At 40.1% G+C, this 18,566-nt stretch overlaps 4 protein-coding genes across 5 annotated transcripts in view; 2 read left to right on the plus strand and 2 right to left on the minus strand.

Annotated features, from left to right (window-relative positions):
- LOC142345701 (signal recognition particle 14 kDa protein-like) overlaps positions 1 to 18,566 on the minus strand; it is a 335,593-nt gene that overhangs the window by 115,583 nt on the left and 201,444 nt on the right. The gene's annotated exons all lie outside the window — the stretch shown is intronic.
- Positions 1 to 18,566, minus strand: part of LOC142345700 (transcription initiation factor TFIID subunit 7-like) — a 266,429-nt gene that overhangs the window by 91,127 nt on the left and 156,736 nt on the right. The window lies entirely within an intron of this gene.
- LOC142345698 (serine/threonine-protein phosphatase 2A 56 kDa regulatory subunit gamma isoform-like) overlaps positions 1 to 18,566 on the plus strand; it is a 316,862-nt gene that overhangs the window by 57,236 nt on the left and 241,060 nt on the right. The window lies entirely within an intron of this gene.
- The window catches only part of LOC142345697 (uncharacterized), a 95,776-nt gene that overhangs the window by 34,301 nt on the left and 42,909 nt on the right, over positions 1 to 18,566 (plus strand). For both annotated transcript variants that reach the window (XM_075397942.1, XM_075397943.1), the window contains exon 8: positions 12,052 to 12,181. In XM_075397942.1, the coding sequence (XP_075254057.1) occupies positions 12,052 to 12,181 (130 nt within the window). The remainder of the gene's footprint in view (positions 1 to 12,051; positions 12,182 to 18,566) is intronic.

Consider the following 18,566-nt stretch of genomic DNA (forward strand, 5'->3'; position numbering starts at 1 on the left):
TGTTGGGAGGATCGGTACAAGCTTAACAAGTGGGCGGACGAGCGATCCGGATGACATGCGTAAGATGGCGGAGCGGGCGACGCTGTCGGAGCCGTACCGAAGTTCTTCAATCCGGGCAGTTGGATAGTAACCCCTAGGGTTGCTTTCTTCAACGATCCAAACTAAATCACCGACCTTGAGGTGCTGCTCGGCAGGCGTCTGCCACTTGGATCTACGGTTCAGCGCAGGTACATACTCCTTAAGCCAACGTGCCCAAATTGCATTGGCGTAGGACTGTGCACGGGCGTACGGCTTACGATGATCGAACTCGTCGACGCCAACGATAGACGGAATTCTGGTTGCTTGGTTACCGAGTAGAAATTGGTTAGGTGTTATTGCGCCTAGGTCGGACGGGTCGGCGCTTACAGGCGTTAAGGGACGTGAGTTTAGTGCGTATTCGACCAGACAAAAAGTAGTGTTCAACACCTCATCTGTAAGGCGACGCGTACCGAGGATAGTGTACAGTACTCTTTTGAAACTACGAACTAACTTCTCCCAGATGCCACTTTGGTGTAGCGCACTGGGTGGATTGAACCTCCACTTAATGCCATTATGTGCAAGTTCGGTGGCAATGTTAAGCGTATTCCATTTTTCCATACATTCACGTAGTTTTTTCACCGCTCCAAACAAGTTCGTACCATTATCCGACCAAATCATAGCAGGAGAACCCCGACGGGAAACGAACCGCTTCCCTCCCATTACACACGAACTAGTGTCCATGGACGTGACGACTTCAACATGGACAGCACGAGTAGTGAGACAAGTGAAGAGAAATCCCCATCTCTTCTCGGTAGTCCGACGAACTGTGACGTAGAATGGGCCAAAGTAATCAACCGCGGTGTTGGTAAAGGGAGGAGACTGGTATGCGAGTCTCTCCTTTGGGAGGTCTGCCATGATAGGTTGAATGGTTGCTGCGCGGAACTTTCTACACAAGACGGAGTTTGATTTGATTGAACGCAGTGTGGAACGTAGTTTTAGGATGGCATAACGTTCCTGTACCTTTGACCTTAAGTAATCGATGCCCTGATGATGGTTCTTCAAATGAGTATGCCGCAGAAACATATTAACAAATGTATGACGCTAATCCAGCACGATAGGATGCTTAGTGTCAAAGTTAATTTCCCCTAGCTGTTGAAGTCGATCAGAAGAACGGATGAGACCATGAAGCCCAATAAACGGAGTAAACTGAGCAATGCGGCTGCTCTTCGTAACGGATTTGTTGTCAAGAAGGTCCTTTCTTTCAGTATTAAAGGACTCTCCCTGAACCAAGTACTGGAGATGACGCTCGGCTTCGTCAAGCTCAACAGGGTCGGCTATGCTGCCGTCTACGGTACGGTAACTTTCATGAGATGGTAAAAGACGAAGCACATATGCGGTGACACGAGGTAATTTTTGATAAGAACTAAACTTATCAAACGCGATTAGATTAATGCTTTGCTCCTTAGGGGGCTTGGTTACGGATGCGGCTAGAGACGAGATGGAGTCATCATCTTGTTCCTTAGTTACAACGCCGAGCTTGATGTTATCAACGACGTCACTATTTGGTACAAAAGGGAATTGCTTAGTTCTCAAGAAGTCAGGACCCCTCACCCAGCTACTTGATTGCAAAACTTCAGCGGACATACCACGCGTGACAGCATCTGCCGGATTATCACAAGTGGCGACGTGGTTCCATTGGTCAACGCTGGTGTTCTCCAGGATTTCACTAACACGGTTTGCAATGAAGATGGGGTGTTTGTTTGTTGAGTTTATCCACTGCAAAAAGATGGTACTATCTGTCCACATAAAGACTTTGTCCACAGTAACCGTTAATGCTCGACAGAGTTCCCTTTTTAAACGGGCAGCGAGGAGAGCGGCTTGTAACTCCAACGTAGGAACTCTCATTACCTTCATAGGTGCAACACGGGCGTTGCCCAAGACAAACGCCAGTTCTGTTTTAATCTCCCCGGAGGTGCAAGTTACTTGAGCCCTAAGAAAACCTACTACACTGAATACGCCTTGCGAGCTATCACCAAATATGTGGAGTTCAAGATGTTGGAATGGTCCTGAAAAGTAACTTCTCGGTATAGTGATCTCAGTTAACCGCGGCAGTTCAATACACCAGGCAAGGAATCTGTCAACTGTGTCTTTAGGTAACTCGTCAACCCAACTTTGTCCATTGACACGCCAAATGTCTTTCAAGATTAACCGAGCACCAACGGTAAACGGTGCGACAAGACCAATTGGGTCGTAGACCTTCGACACTAGACTTAAGACCAAGCGCTGTGTTAAACTTTTTTTGATGGTGCTGTTAGTACCCCTACTCACAACCAGAGTATCGTTGTTGTGATCCCACATAATCCAAGCACGTGCATTGATTCTTCCTTGGATGAAACGATGACCTTCGGTTCAGTGGATTGAGCAGACCCATCAATTCGGTCAGCCAGATCTGGTACCTTGCTTGAAAACTTAGTAAGCTTGAACCAACCTAGATGGAGAAGATATACCAATTCCTTCCACCTAATGAGGGCCCTCTCGGGGATTCCACTGAGTCTAAGTAATCGTCCATGTAGAAGTTCTCAAGGACTGCTTTTGAAGCTTCTGGGTACTCCTTAGCATTATCACTTGCCGTGCGTTGAAGTGCGTAGTTGGCGCAGGTGGGCGAATCTTTTGCCCCAAAGATGTGGCGTGTATACTGGTGTACCACAACATTTGATGTGGGGTCCTCCCGCCACAAAAAGCGCAATGATGGTTGATCACATGGTAACACTCCAGTTTGGAGGAACATTCCCTCGATGTCACCGGATACAGCAAATGGATGCTGTCTAAACCGTAGGAGTACATAGATTAGGTTTTGCAGTAAGTCAGGTACTGTGAGTAATGACTTATTAAGAGATGCGCCATGGAATTTAGCTGCTCCGTTTAGTACCCTACGAACCTAGCACGGCTTGTTCGGGTTAACAACCGGATGATGTGGTAGATACCACTCTCGTTTCGAGCGACTTTCCACCTTTTGAGCATCTTTGACCCGTACTACGTAGCCTTTGTCTAAGTCCTCTTCGATGGTATTCGAGTACTTTTCCCTAAAAGTCTGGTCTTTCGTAAGCCGCTTTTCCAAAGATTTTAATTGAACAAGCGCTGAGAAATAATTGTTGGGCAGTTCGATGTTATCTTCAGCCCATAGCATTCCGACATTGTACCTTTTTCCATTATGCACGGTGGTGTTTTCAAGAATTTCATGCGCACGTGCATCCGAGGAGGATCGTGGGTCTACTTGCTTAAGTGCGCCGTACGACTCCATGTTGTACTAAGATTTTACCTGACTAGCGAGTTCAAAATCCTGCACCATATTTGCTTTAAAACAAGTCGAGACTAGACCTGAAGACGACGGTAGAGGGCCGCTTAGAACCCAACCTATGGGTAAGCGAACAGCGAAGGGCGAGCACTTCTCGTCGGCAGCGAAGTACTCTAACGGGCGGATGGCATGATACACATCCTGTCCAAGTATCATCTCAATGTTACCATAGCAATATGTGTAGAACTGCTAGGTGCGGGTATGTTTCCTGAAGTGCTTTAATGTTGATGATATTGGCGCCTACATTCAAATCTTCCTTTACGTAAGGGATTACTTTAAATGGTTCAAATGCTTGGATGTCGCATGGTGTTACAATTAGTTCAACTAACTTAGTGTCTACAATCTCCTCGTTATTTATACCCTTGACTGTTGGCTTCAATGCTGTACCGTGCAAACCAAGTCTATTTGCGAGATCATTGGACGCCCAAGAGTTACTGCAAGCGGTATCGCACAAAACTAAAAGCGTGGTATCTTCACCAGAAGAGCTCTTCAACTGTAATTCAGTCACCTGAAGGAGGCCTTTCACATTACTCACATATGACAAAGTACTGGTCTTACTCGATGATTGGACACTAGAAAGTTTACTTTGATTTGCGCCAGCATTAGAATTACTATTGTTGTTTGAAGGGGATTTTGATGGATAAACCCTCTCAGCTCCATAAAGAAGTGTATTATGGGAGCTGTTGCAACCGTCCTTCCTGCATTTTCTAGGATTTGGTCATTGCCTGAACATATGCTTTTCTCTCAAACATGAGAAACACAGTTTTGCTTCCGCCACTACCTTTGCTCGCTGAGAGAGAGACTTTTCTTTAAATACCCTACACTCCCAGATGCAGTGGTTACCTTTACACTCAATGCAGCGAGGGGTTCGAGGCGTTGCCGATGTTGAGGCTGGTCTCTGAGTGCCCTTAGATTGCGTATTAGCAGCAAAAATTCTTGAGGCTACTTTGGTCTTTGCAACTGAGTTGGTGTTGTCCTCAGTTCTTGCTTTCGATGAAATTTGTTTCATTAAATTGTGTGACTCCGCCTTCTCCTTCAACCAATCGTTGAAGTCAAGGAGTGTGGGCTTAACCCAATGTTTCTTCACTCTGAAGAGTGACCAAGACTCTTTTGGATTGGAAGGCAACTTATGCACAGCCGTGTTGAGAAGCGAGGCGCTCTTAAGGTCTGCGTCATGTGAAAGCGATTTAAAGACCCCAACAAGACTTGAAATTGTTGCAGAATAGTTTATGATGTTATCACTATTGTGCATCTTTAGTGGTGGAAAAGAGCTGAGTTTTTCTAAGTGTGCGCTGACTACTGCCTGGGGTTGGACAAATTTACGTTCGAGTGTCCTAAGTGCGTCCTTATACATTACACCACAGTATGCGAACTCAGCGATGGCGGTTTTAGCTTTTCCGGTTACAGGAGTTTTTAAGTATGTTAACTTGGCATCATCAGTCAAAGACTGTGCGTCTATTGCGCTTTTAAATTCTCCGAACCATTCGTGCCAGTGCAGGGGATCACCATTGTACTGTGACAACATTTACTCGGGCAGTATTTCGCTCTTCTTACTAGTAATTGCGTCCGCGAACTGCTTTATCAAATCCGCAGAGTCCAAAGAAGGAGCCGAAGGTGTAGGATGCGGCGGGCCACCCCAACACAACGGGTTCGGAACGGTAGCTCCATATGTTGGCGGAATGATCGGAGTGACAAAGGTGGGGGCGGTACCTGTGGAGGAACTAAATGGATTCGCTTGCATGGCGTCTGTTGTTACGTAATTTTGAGCGCCTGCTGCTGCTGCTTGTACATGAGAGGAGTGGAGCGATGTAGTGATTCGAGGGTTGATTAACGGGGCCGGTTGTACGGTGTATAAGTTTGCAGATGTACGTACAAGTGGTACTGCATTAGATGGGACTGCTGCTGGAAAACGCCAGACATTTGGATGCGGAGGAGCAGGAGGTGCGTGGGTTATAGGGACAAAATTTTGGCGCTGAAAACTCTTTTGTGGGAGTGCTGGATGAATTAATTGAGGTACAAAAACGTTTGCGGGGGAAATGAATGGTGCGGGCGGAGGATGATGTAACAGATTGACATTATTCGCCACGGGGTTAGTGGCTTGTAGTGGGAGCGCTTGTGGTGGCGAAGGAGGAAAGCGTAACGCTGGTGGGATTAACGGGAAATGCGGTGGTGCGGGGTTTAGAACGGGGGATGGGGGGGCTGGTACTTTTATGTGTGCTTGTTGCGGATTAAGTGCTAGCGGAGCATTAACGAGTGTATTTAAAGGTGGTGAACGCGGAGGGTTGACTAAATTCAACTGTCCCGGCATGCTCGACCTGCGCGGGAATTGATGATCTAATTGTAAGCCATTGAAGTACATTGCTGCTTGAGACAGTTGTCGGGCTGTGATTGGGGCGTTTAGTTGAGTTGGCATACCAAAGTTTACTGGGGGTGATGGAGGAGTATATTGAGGCTGTTGCTGCTCTTGCATGATGTTGTTTGCATTATGTGCATCATTGGTTACATTGGTTCTACTACTTGGTTTTTGCGGCTCATGGACAGGGAGGTTGATGTTGGCCTCAACTTGACCATGTGTATTGTGATTAAAGTGTGAGTTTGGAAATTGAGTTGAAGGAGGTCGTAGGACAATTGCTTGGTTGAATTGCGCGATGGAACCAGAAAAGTGCAAACTCGGTCCGCTGCCATGTTCCCGGCTGGTGACGAATTAACCCACTCTTGAACAAGTTTCTTGCTCTTGACTGATCTTCTTTCCGTAAAGAGCCCACTTATTTTGCCTGTACCAGACCCGTTTGCTGATGATTTTGTCATCAACTCAATTTCCTCAAAGGCTGCAGCAGCTACTTCCTTGCGATGATCCTCCTCAAGCTGCTCAATTTCCAATTCCCGCAATTTTGTTTGTTTTTCAATTTCAAGACGCTTTCTAGCAATGCGAAGCTTTGCCTCATGTTGTTTCTCAAGTTCCTCCCTTTTGAGTCTTGATAGTTCTAAGTCTCGTTGACGGTGACTTGATCTTTTTGAGGAAGTCATATGTGAACCTGATCTTGAATGGTGAGAGGTATACAGCTCTGCTGTCTCTTTGTCATGGACCGAATTGATATACCCTCGAGCAGCAGCAATGAACTCATCAGTTTTCTTTGTTACAGTCTCTAACCATTTTTCAAGGTTCTTACAGGCAGCATCTGGATCTTCAGTCCTTTGTGCCAGATCAAAGAGTTTTTCTTTCTCATCAACTACTCTAGTAAAAGCATCTTTGCACTTCACAATCAGACGTTCGATCTTAACTTTCCTGTCTTGCTTATCCATAGCATTGTTAATTTCACCATAAATGTTATTAAGTTCAGTCTCTAATATTGCCCTCGCACTATAAAGTTTGTTAAATTTGTCCTGCAAAGTTTTCATGATCTTAAGAAAAACAGGAACCACAAGTTTAATTTTATAATAATATAAAGTACACACACATGCAACAACTCAACACAAATGGGTTATACGGAACCCTAGTGTGACGGTTTGCCTAGCAAACCGCCAAAGAGCAAAGATGTTTGTCGAGTACAATAGTACCCGGCGAAAGAAAGAAAGAACGGTGCACAGGAAGTGCGAAAAGGGGCAGAACGGGAGACGGGACGGTCTGAATGAGACGCTGAACGCTGAACGCACGACGCAACGTGAAACCGGACGGACAAACGGGAGCGTTGGGCGAAAAACGCGCGACGAAAATGGAAAATGGCACGGGCGGGGCGGAAACGTCGGGCGGATGGCGCGCGACGAAACGGGAAAACGGCACGGGCGGGGCGGAAACGTCGAGCGGATGGCGCGCGACCAAACGGGAAAACGGTACGGAGAAGGGAACGTCGAGCGGGTAGCGCGCGACGAGACGGGAAGCCGGGATAGAACGGGAGGGGAACGGTAAACCACAAGCGAGAAGGCTTGAAGATCAATGCTAGCAGACCACAGCAACAAACTCAACCAAACAAACTAGCCGTAACTCCAGAATAAACTTAAGTCACACCGTAGAAAGAAGGAGAGGAGCTACTGCCAGGTAAACTAGCACAAAACATTATGGGGCTTTATCTACGGCATCAAAACATCGGAACATCAAACAATTTACGGCAACGAAGTAGTATAATCAAAAGTCGAAAAGGTCAGGAAATTTACTAGCCGTAACTCCAGAACAAACTTAAGTCACACCCTAGCAAACCACCAAACCCAGACAACAAAAGTGCATACTACCAAAATTAATAAAGCTACAACAAATTGCTAGCAAACAAGTGTGGTGAAAGTCACGAAACAAACCAGCCGTAACTCTAGAATGAACTTAAGTCACACCCTAGCAAGGAAAGAGACTAAACAACAAACCAGCATTCTAGCAGAAAGAAATTTTACTACAGCAAAACTCAACATACTACATTATACAACGAATAAACTGGGGATAGAAAGAAACAAGGTGACACGGAAACAAAAAGGACGGAAACGGAAAAATGAAACCAGATAACCTGCGGCAAACTGACGGTAGTGAATAACTCAAAGAATGGGGAGAGCAATACGTTTAGTAAAGCGCTATTGGAAGGCATCAACCACAAACTAGCCGGTAACTCGTGAATAAGCGAAGTCACACCGCCAGTCAGCGGGTAGACCCCCACAGCAACGCAAGACTAAGAGACATTTAGGTTATCAAAGGCTTGAGTAAGTTCCGCCTCCTCGTGCGCATGACGGGTGCGAAGCGTTTTACGACGGCGCTTTGAATGTTTTTTTCGGTCGGGAGCGTGTTATCAAGGACCGGAGGTTGTTCTTACGGGCTAACACTATAGTGAGTGTTTTCAGCTCGAGCGCAGGCCTTTGGTGTAATGCTCTGTACTCTTTAAGTAAACTAAGATCTTTCTGTTTACCTCTAGACACAACGTCTTTCACTAAATGGATGGTAACTATAGTACTACGCTTGAGCTGATTGTAAATATCAGGAGTTCCCTCTCTGGAGCAAAACACTATAGCTTCTATGCGCTCCTGATACTTTTCAAGCACTTCAATAAGCTGCGAAGGTGTTAAAGGCTTATTGTTGTTACTGCGATGACGGGACAATGAATTGTTCACCACATCATGCCATATAACTAGCCTCTTTTTATCAAGGAAGAAGTGCCTCAATTGAAATTGCGCGGTTTTTCGGACTTTCAAAGCGTTAGGATTAAAACTCAGACCCGGTAATGCGCAAATTCCTTTTTTATAATGGTCTTGTAGCGTTTGAGGCACGGTTTTTATGGCGTGATGCAGTGAACTTGCAGCTAATATAGAAACCATATAAAGTTCTTTACAACATAATTGATTTGAACTTTGCTCAAACTCCGAACCTTGGTGTTAAATGCACAATTTTCACGAGTTACCAAGAATCAGCGCTGATTTGAAAAAAAATCAGTTATCTGATTCTTTTTTTTCAAAATTTGAAAATTTTGACCAAACTCTTAATTCTACCCTTTTTTTATACAAATGTCCGATCCGCCATCTATCAATGCTTTATTTAGTTTTTTTGAAAATTTTATCAAGTTTGGTCATTTTTTTCAAACTTTTTTTTGCTTCGCTGAGTTTATTTCGTATAAGACTTCATCGTTCCAATTACTAGTATTTAGCCCGATATTGTCAATTCCAAAAATTTGGCCAAAAATTTTCAAATTCGATGATTTTCAACAAAAAGGTGTATGGGGTGGGTTATCGGGTTATTAAAAAAAATCAGATTATTGGAAATGAAACCAAAAATATAGGAGAGGTCACTAGATTTGCCGGCTGTATAATAAAAAAAAAGTTCGTCAAGAAAACAGTAATTGTTCGGATGAGTCTTACAGTTTTTTTGCATGAGTTGAAAACGGATGTTGTTGCTTCTTTCTTCGCCACTTCTGGTCTGCTGAGGTGTACCTCGTGGTAGATTCCGCACGACAGTTGTACCCTGTCAGTAGATCCCACTCGGTAGACCGTGCACGTGGCTGCGCGCGTGACCAGTTGAATGAGTGTAGTCTTCTGGCTAGCCAATACAAACTTGTCAGAGCTGTTGATCTGATCGGAAACCCACCTGGAGATCTCTCACTTGGTTGTTTTTTAATCCAGAACTCGACGACACTTTCAAGTTGGGATTGACGTCAGTGACTTTTGGAGATCTGTGCTTTCTTGGAATAATAAAGCAGGGCAAATTCGAAGAAATTGGGCAATTGTTGGGGATTCCTCAAGTGTTTCTGTTATGTTTGCTGTACACGTCGATAAACCACGTGCTATTTTCCGGAGCATTCATTTACAGCATATATTTTAATGGCTGAATGGGAGTGACAACAGTGCGACTTTATCCTGTATAATGGCAATTTTTTTCAGTTTGCAGTGTGACACTCTCTCATCCTTGAAATCAAGGGACTCTTTAATAACATTATCATAACAATTGGGCACCATTGAGAGGCGGCACCAGAATAAAGCTGACAAAAAGCAGTCTTTCGTAACTTTTTCAATTCTATAAGCAGACAGCGAATAACTGTATTCAACCACGTATCAAGGCAAAAGCACATCTAAATGGCCCGGCAAATCTAGCTATATTTGCTGGCAGGTATTTTGTCTGAGCTCAGATTGGTCACCGATACGTTTTCGAAACATAAAAATATTAAGCCTAAAAGGAGCGCAATCGATTTAGTATATTAGTAGGCTCAACGAAAATTATGTTAAACGAACTTTTTCTGAGCTTTCTACGTATAAAAGAACGGATATAAGGCTTATATGGTTAAGACATATACGTAATGGTTAAGAAATATGACGTCATAAACTTTCTCGCTGGATAGATTGTTCATTTTGCTATTTACTCAGTAACAAATCGGAACTCTAAAAAGATTTCATATTTTACATTTTAAATCCGCTTGTAACAACGGCCAGAGCTTCTCCGATGTGGGACAAAATTTAATCTACCAATACTCAGAGCGAAACAAAAACAGTTAGATTTGATTCTTTGGTTTTGCGTTAAGTTCTATTAATTTTGAGTACTTTTTTTCTCGAAATAGTAAGACTGAAAGCAACTACCTTATACTATATTGACTCACATAGAGCCCGACTCATTTAATATTTTTTAATCAAGACTTGGAAAACAAAATTCAAGACAGTATCTACACTCATGACAGTTGGCACTACTGGAAAACCATTTTTTTTAAATTTTTTATGTGTGTTACGAGCTTGGTTGAAGAAAAGTTTAAGTTCTTTTAATATAAATTTCAATATGTATTGTGAAAGATTTTGATCACTAGAAGCAAAACATGAAAATCTTTTTTCGTTCAAGTTACTGGGAAGTGCAGAATTAGTTCTTTTAACTTGATCTGAATGCTACAAAAATGTATTTAACTAAAATCTAAATAATTTTGGATTACTATCTTAATTCTCCTGGTGATGTCGAAAAATCAATTAGGTTTATTATTCTACTTCAATAATTAGTTAATATATGTTTTCGATAAATTAACTTCATCAGGCATACACAGTTGACTAAACCGTCGTCTTAAAAATTTCTTAAAAATTTATAGTGGTTTCACCAATTTTCCACTCCCACTATTGCGAAAAAGAGGGATGTTCTTGTTGTTCCCCAGATTCTGTCCGATAACTATCAGATAACTTTCTTTTTTGGCTGGGGGAGCTTAGCCAAAAAGAGATATAACACGAGCAGTGGTTCCAAGCAAAGGGTCGGTGGGTGTTCATCACCTTGGTGTCGACAAAACAAGACGCTTGGTAGAGATAACTTAAAACAATTGATCAAAAAAATTATAAAAAAGAGTTGCATCTATTTGATTTGAACAGTTTATGCTTCAAAGTGAAATTAGACCTTATTATAAATTTAGACCTTTTCATAGCCTACTGAATATTTCAGTGGCGAGCCATTCATCATTCGAAAACTGCAGTCTCTATTGATTATTTGTGTAAAAATATTACGGTTTTTTTTTGTTTTTCGGTATGCCACCCGTTTTCGGTTAGCTTTTTGTATTTACCATCTAACATTTTTCGATAATCATTCTGGAATAATGACTAGTCATTTTGTATGCATATAAACTTGTAATGAACTATCCAAACAAATTCAGTTTTTGGGGGTTTGTTGACAGTTTCTTTTATTTCAATTTGATCTTCAATTTCTTTTGCGATCATTTGCTTATGTACAAGAAAACTTTCACCGTTATACGATAATACCTTGATGAAGAATAATATTTTAATTGATCACTGATATGTGTGACGATCAAATTTTTCATAATCATAAACAATGATTTTACACGCGTTATTGCATTAGATTTTCAAATTCAAATCCTTACCATCCAGTGCTCTACAAAACGTATCTCAATACATGTACAAAAAGGGCCCAGTGTGGGATAGGGCGATCCAGGAACGATTATACTAATGTTACATAATACAATCATACTATATGCCTTTTTCCTTTGTCGCGAAACGCAAAATTCCAAAAATAAGGGAATATTAATTAAAAGTAGGTGGACCGGTTCGTACTGGTTTTTCATTGCGGAAGCGTTAAGTCTTCAGAGGTTAAATGGTTCCGTATGAAATATTAAATGGAGGTTTTTAGGACATTCATTTATTTAATTATTGTAAATAATTAAATATTTACATTAATTATTTAATTTTTCCGCTATATGCACCCTAGTTGGTACTAATTGGGATTTGTGTCTGACTTTTAGAGGTGCAGAACTTCAGCCTCGTGTTGGAGACTACGATTCCCTCTGGGCGGGGACAGGAACTGAATATCACAGTGACACCTGTATTCATCCCACTCTCTCAGGAGACTAACAAGTCATACGACTTCACATCGTAAGTCCACCCACCCCACATTCCATATCTCTTTTGCGACTATACTTACAGACAACGTGGCGGATGTTTAATATCTTTTAATGCTTCCAACTGCTTCCGCTCATGGTCTCCGAACCTAGATAAAGACAGTGTCGTCTACTGAATTTCTGCTAGGCTCAACAGTGAGGGGACTCTGTCGCCCAGAAGATCGATCAAATAAAATAACCAAAGGTTTGGAATTGGTGAAGCAAGCGTTAATTTGTCACTCTGCTATTTCCCCTCTTCCACTCTTGTATGCTGTTGCAAATTAGATTGCCTTGAAATAAGTCAATTCACAATGGGGCTCGTAATATCAATTCTAGTTATATGGATAACAAATGTAAGACAATTACTTGCACATCAATGGAAAGGACAAAATCAAAGACAATTTATAATAGTAATTAAAATAATAATAACGATATCCGTGGTTCACTTCCCAAATGAACTAAATCAAACACCGCTCACAGTATCCCAACTGGTCTTGCAATTACAATTCTTTTAAAGTTTAGTCCCACTAAACCAACTACTTTCTCTCGCTTGTTCGAAACCAAACTTCTGAAGTTCTCCCAAAATCTCCAAAGTCTGCTTCTGCTCTCTCTCTCTCTCTCTCTCTCTCTCTAAATTTCTGTGTCACTTCAATTTATACTCAACCAATACGCTCTTATCTTAAGCAAACAATTTTTAATCTCTAAGTAAACATTGCAACTTACACTTGAAATCTCTCAGATTCTGTAGGAGGGCTTTGTTTGCTATGCAAACAAACCATTAGCAAATTATGCTCTGTCTTTCAACTGCTACCAACCATTGTTCAACTTTCTCCTTATCTTATGTACACGACCTTTGGACTCTTATGTAAACAAATCCACTCCACTTTATCTCACATTTGCACTTGACATGTCAATCAGTGTTTGCTTAGTAAACATTGAACGTTGCTCTGAAAAGTTCTTATACCTCTGTTTCCGCTATAAAATTAACTAGCTGCAATCAATCCCTGTCAAAAATCACGTGTTGAATAAATAGCTAAACTCAACCCTAAACTAAGACCAATTGTAATTTCCAATTTTGAAACCGTTTCATGCAATTCCCTGTAATTATACGCGCCGATGAGACCAATTTTCCTAAAAACCTAAAATTTCACCTCTGGGGGTCATCCAAAGGTCACCCGACCAAAATGAGGGATAACGTTGAAAACTAACTATTGTCACGGAAAGTTCTCTCATAGTTGCACCTACTAACAAAATTTCATGGCCTAACCCCCACTAGAACACGAGCAATGACCGCGCACATTTTTCATCGACCTCCCGGATGATACCAAATTTCAGAACTCAATATCTCGGGAAGTAGTGGTCAAAACGTCTTCGGGTAAAAATGTCTAGTAAATATAGGGTGCCACCATTATGACTGCCAAGTTTCGTGACCTACCGATTAGCCGTTGCGAGTCGTCTGCAATTTGAAATTTTCTAAGGAGTCGTGGGTGCCGAAACCCGAATAATCCGAGATCGTCAAAATTGACCGGTGTGGGTATTTTTTGTCACTAATTGTCTCAGGTTATCATATTATTACCATTTCAAAATCATTCGGCGGCTCAAAAAGGCCAATTTCCGGTTTTCGGCACTCGGGTCTACCCGAAACACCAACTTCCGGTCGCACCAGGAAGTTAAAAATAGCACCATTAGAAAGCACTTGAAAAGTTACACTAACCCTCCAAAAATCATAAGGCTACTACCAATACTCCACGAGCAATTTAAATTTTACGTCCTGCAGCACTGGCGTGCGCTAGTTCCGCGCGGGTTGGTCTGAGGTCAAATCCGACCTCAAAACCAGATTGCTCGTACCCAAATTAGTCTATCCCCCAATTTTCAGGTCAATCCGACTTCAACTTTTTGAGAAATTGCTATTTCAATTTAAGTGTTAACTACTTTTCCGCTAAAAGTGCATTTTCATATTAAAAATCATTATTATGCTTCATAGACTCGTCCCAAGATCACTCAGTACATTAATTCACACTTAAACTTAGTTTCGACTGGTTAATACAGTTTTTTCTTACTTAAAAGTTCATATTTCCACTTAAAATACCGAAAACCTTCAAATCACCCTACTTCCGGTGTTAATAGCTCGGGGTTGGGGGCATTGGCCCATAACGTATATCAGCCTGAGAGGACCATTGGGTGTACCCGACATTAAAATTTCATAAGCGTCCGCTTAATATAACTCCCACATTTGCAGGGCACCAAGTTCTGCTACCCCCTTCTCTTTGTCACTTCAAAATAGCAGATTTGCTTACTTAATGCACCCAGAACGTGATCAATCAGATTTATTTCACACTTAGTTACTTTCATTTTGATTTTCCAATTCTGTTCAAAGAATCTAGTTCACTTCAAATATTCGCTCTCTAGTGTACTTAAATCACTCACTTCGACTTTGGCCTGATGCACAAATACAACTTTGCTAATTAATCAAATTATTTCGACAGCTCAATATGCTTTTGTTCATTAATTTGTTTGTTTAAGATATATCACTCAAATCACCTCCCTGGCGTCTTCAAAATAATAACCCTTTACGAAAGAACGCTTACTTCAGACACTCAATTAACTTGTCATACTTGACCTAATTTATCTAATCGACAATATCTGGTTGTAACAAGTTCTATTGAGTTTATTCTTATGCGTTCTACAGACAGATTCCAAATTTTCTCAGTAACTGAAATAGCTTGATTTGTTAACCTAAGCGTAACAGAGGTTAACTAGTGAGAATAGAAATCTTTGGGAATTATGATTGATTCTGTTTTATGTTTTCAATTTCAATTCAATAAAATTGTCTCAAAAATGCCGATCAGAGCAATATATATCTATCATGGCATAAAATATGACTTGAAGCGCGAGATCAATCTTGTTTTGATTCTTAGTACCCTCTTACTTAAAATTATGATTACAATGTTTCCAAAATCTAAATAATTCTGCTATAAAGCGGATAAATTGTCAGATAAACCGAATCAAAGTAAAAGCTACTTGAAAAAATTTGAAAGATCTATTATGAGTTTCTTAATTATGATGTGAATATTTTAAGAAACTTAATCAGTACTGATAGCTTTTCCGGGGGAGGGGGGAATCTTAAAGAAACAAAAATTGGAGAACAGAATAACTTTTCATTATATAAGTAAGAGACCGTGCTCTCCCTCAAAAAATCACTCAGATGTTGAATAAAATTCCTCCTATAATACGGAAAAAAGCGAATTAATCTTAAGGAAACCTTAAAACAGCAATTTAACAAATTTAACAATTTATACTGTATTGTTTGAAAGAGTATATTAATTAAATCGGATTTTTTTATTTGGTTGAACACTTTCTCCTTCCGATTAGCATTAGGAAAATTTGATCTTAATTTGAAGTAATGTATAAAATAAAATTACAATGCAAATACCATTTGACTTCAAATTCATATCCAGCTGACTACAAGATAAATTCTATTTGTTCAAAGAAGAAAGTGATTTACCGATATCGGGAAAGAACAGACTGCCCTTGGCCACTATTGAGTCAAATTTGATGGTCGGTGTCGGCCATTTCTGCCAAAAACGGTCAGGATCGACCATCTGTCGGTTGATAATTGTCGGACCATATACCGTATGTCAGATGAATGAGATAGGGTCCAATTGGCGGAACATACTGACATTTAACGACAGTGTTGTTCTGAGCACAGTATTTCGGAGGAATTTAAATGGTTTTCGCGAAAACATATAGTTACTTGTAAAAAAATTAATTAAGATTAAATTTTAATAAGACAAAACAATTTTATTTTTTGAGCAAGAACAAACCGGCGATGGATATTTTATACATGAAATATATTTAAGAGACTTGTTCAAAAGTGCCAATATCCTGGAATTAATCTTGATTCCAAACTCTTTTCTGAAACTTGATTTATTATTGTCCTGCAGAATACGCCTGCTATTCGCCCCTTTTATATATTAAGATCTCATATCCCACTATATTTGAGTTTGAAAGCATTAAAATCAATGAAGTCTCTCGCATCTTCTTCTAAATGAAATGATTTTTACAACCTTTGTCGGCCAATTTTTTACAGCGTGAAAATTGCCAAAGAAACTGGGACAAAAAATTTTGTTAATTGCGCATAAAAGTTTGATGACATCAGGTCAGCTGACCTTATTAAGACAAAATTCAATTTAATTAAGATCCATGAAGAGTTGATGCATTAGGTAACAAATGCGTGGCAATGGTGCACTGGTGAACAACTTGAACATTGAGTAAAACGGATTAAGAAAACATTTTTTTTTGTTGAAACGATGCAAACAAAACATGGTCACTAATATTTTTTTGCTCAAATTTTTCCAAAAACAGAACAAACTACAATATCACTTGAAATAAACGAGCTCAAAATAAGTTATAATTGTAAATTCTAAAAATTTTGGAGAAAAGAGCATGAAAGAGTTCGGATGAACAGTGAATTTTGACCGTTTATGTCTTTTTTATGTTGAACATTCAAGCACGAATCAATCCTGTTTTTATGATATGATAATCATTGATCGGTTTTATAGTAGTTAATACGAAAATGTTCTACTGCTGTTAATAGCCATGCAATTACTACTGCTGTTAATAGCCATGCAAGTCCCAACGGAGACACAATGATGAGAAGCTGAAAAAAAATATGCTTGTGGTGGTATTTGTGTTTTAACTCAGACTTCTGGTGCGAAATTTTCACTTTTACATTTAAATTGAAGAAAAACAGCTTAAATTTTAAACGAAATACCAGTTATCAGATTTTGAGTGAAAAGCGCTGTTTTCACGATGTCCTTGGGAAGATTTTTGAAAGGTCTCTAGGCCAACCATTTTTGAGTAAGAGAAGAGGGTGGTCTCATCAATGGAAAGACCGTTGTTGAACGTTGTATAGAAGGTTTTTTTTAAAATTTAATATTGATTTAATTTTAGTTTTTGAACAGCAGTATGCAAGAAACCGAGAAACCTGTGATTTTTTTTGCAAAACAAACTAACATTCTTGAATAACCCGGAGTTTTTTTGCTGTTCATTTTAGCAATGAATCAGCATCTTTTCATTATTTATTTTTGTTTTACAAGAGTAATGATCATGCCAAATTTTACACATATCATAGCAAAATTAATAGCCTTTATCTGCCAATTTTATGCCTAGGATGGATATTTAACTGGAGTTTGCATGCGCAGGATGAGTTATAAATGGAGGTCTGCATGCACAGGATGAGTTATATACGCAGGTTTCCATGCGCAGGATGAGTTATAAACGGAGGTTTGCATGCGCAGGATGGGTTATAAACGGCGGTTTGCATGCGAAAGATGAGTTATACAAGCAGGTTTGTATGCGAAGGATGAATCAGACACGAAGGCTAAAGAGTGCAAAAGAGCAAGGCATACACGTGCAAAAGAGGTTGTATGCGTAGGCTGAATACAGCGGTTACAATTAATGGTGGGATTTAGTACCTCAAGTACCTCAAAACAAAGACAAGTCTGCTTATAATAATTAATTCATAACATAAAATAAATGCATAATACATGCGGTAAATAATAAACAGAAGGTTATATTTCCAATTTCGTTTAATCAATGGCACATGCATTTGGGATTGAAAATTAATTTATTTAATTGATAACATCAAATGTAGCATTTACAACATCAAATGTATAGCATTTATAACATCAAATAAACGCAAATTTCAGGGAAGATTATATGTCGACTCAATCAATTAATATGGCACATGCTTTTGGGGTGATTGCAAATTATGCAAAAAAGGGGTTTAGTCTGATGATGAAAGAAATGTAAAACATTCTGTGCAGTGTTGAGCAAAAATGTAAATGAGGCTGCAAAGAAAAGTGACAGAGGGGGATGGTTCTTAATGTAGTCTGGGCAGACTGACAAAAGGTTTTATACTTCTATTTGCCTGGTTCAGTACTGGTTAAAATTGAAAGTAAATGGTACAGCGCTGAAACCCGCTGCGACCAAAGTCCCGGAAGTTGCATTGAGCAGTTCTTGAAAAAAACGCCATCAACTTTTTCAATTAAACAAAGGAACAGAAAAAGCTCTCTCCTGCCGGTTTCAGGTGATCAGAAAATCAATTTTTAATGTTTTTTTGGAGCCATCGCTTAAAGCTTATGGAAATTTGCTAACAAACTCTGTTGGGTTAGGTTGTTTTTCTTACAATGTGGTGAAAATATGGTTTAATTTAGGGATATAACATCATTAAACCGGAGGTACTACCTATTTTAATTAATAGAACGATTGATTATTTGCTATTAAGTTTCAAGTAAACTGTTCAAAGAGCTTAAAATATGATTTCCTGAATTGTTTTGGATTAGTTACGATTCAACTCAGAACCGATTTTTTTGAGA

Source organism: Convolutriloba macropyga, chromosome 9 (genome assembly GCF_964194025.1).
Source record: "Convolutriloba macropyga chromosome 9, txConMacr16.3, whole genome shotgun sequence".
Classification (NCBI taxonomy): Eukaryota; Metazoa; Xenacoelomorpha; order Acoela; family Convolutidae; genus Convolutriloba; species Convolutriloba macropyga.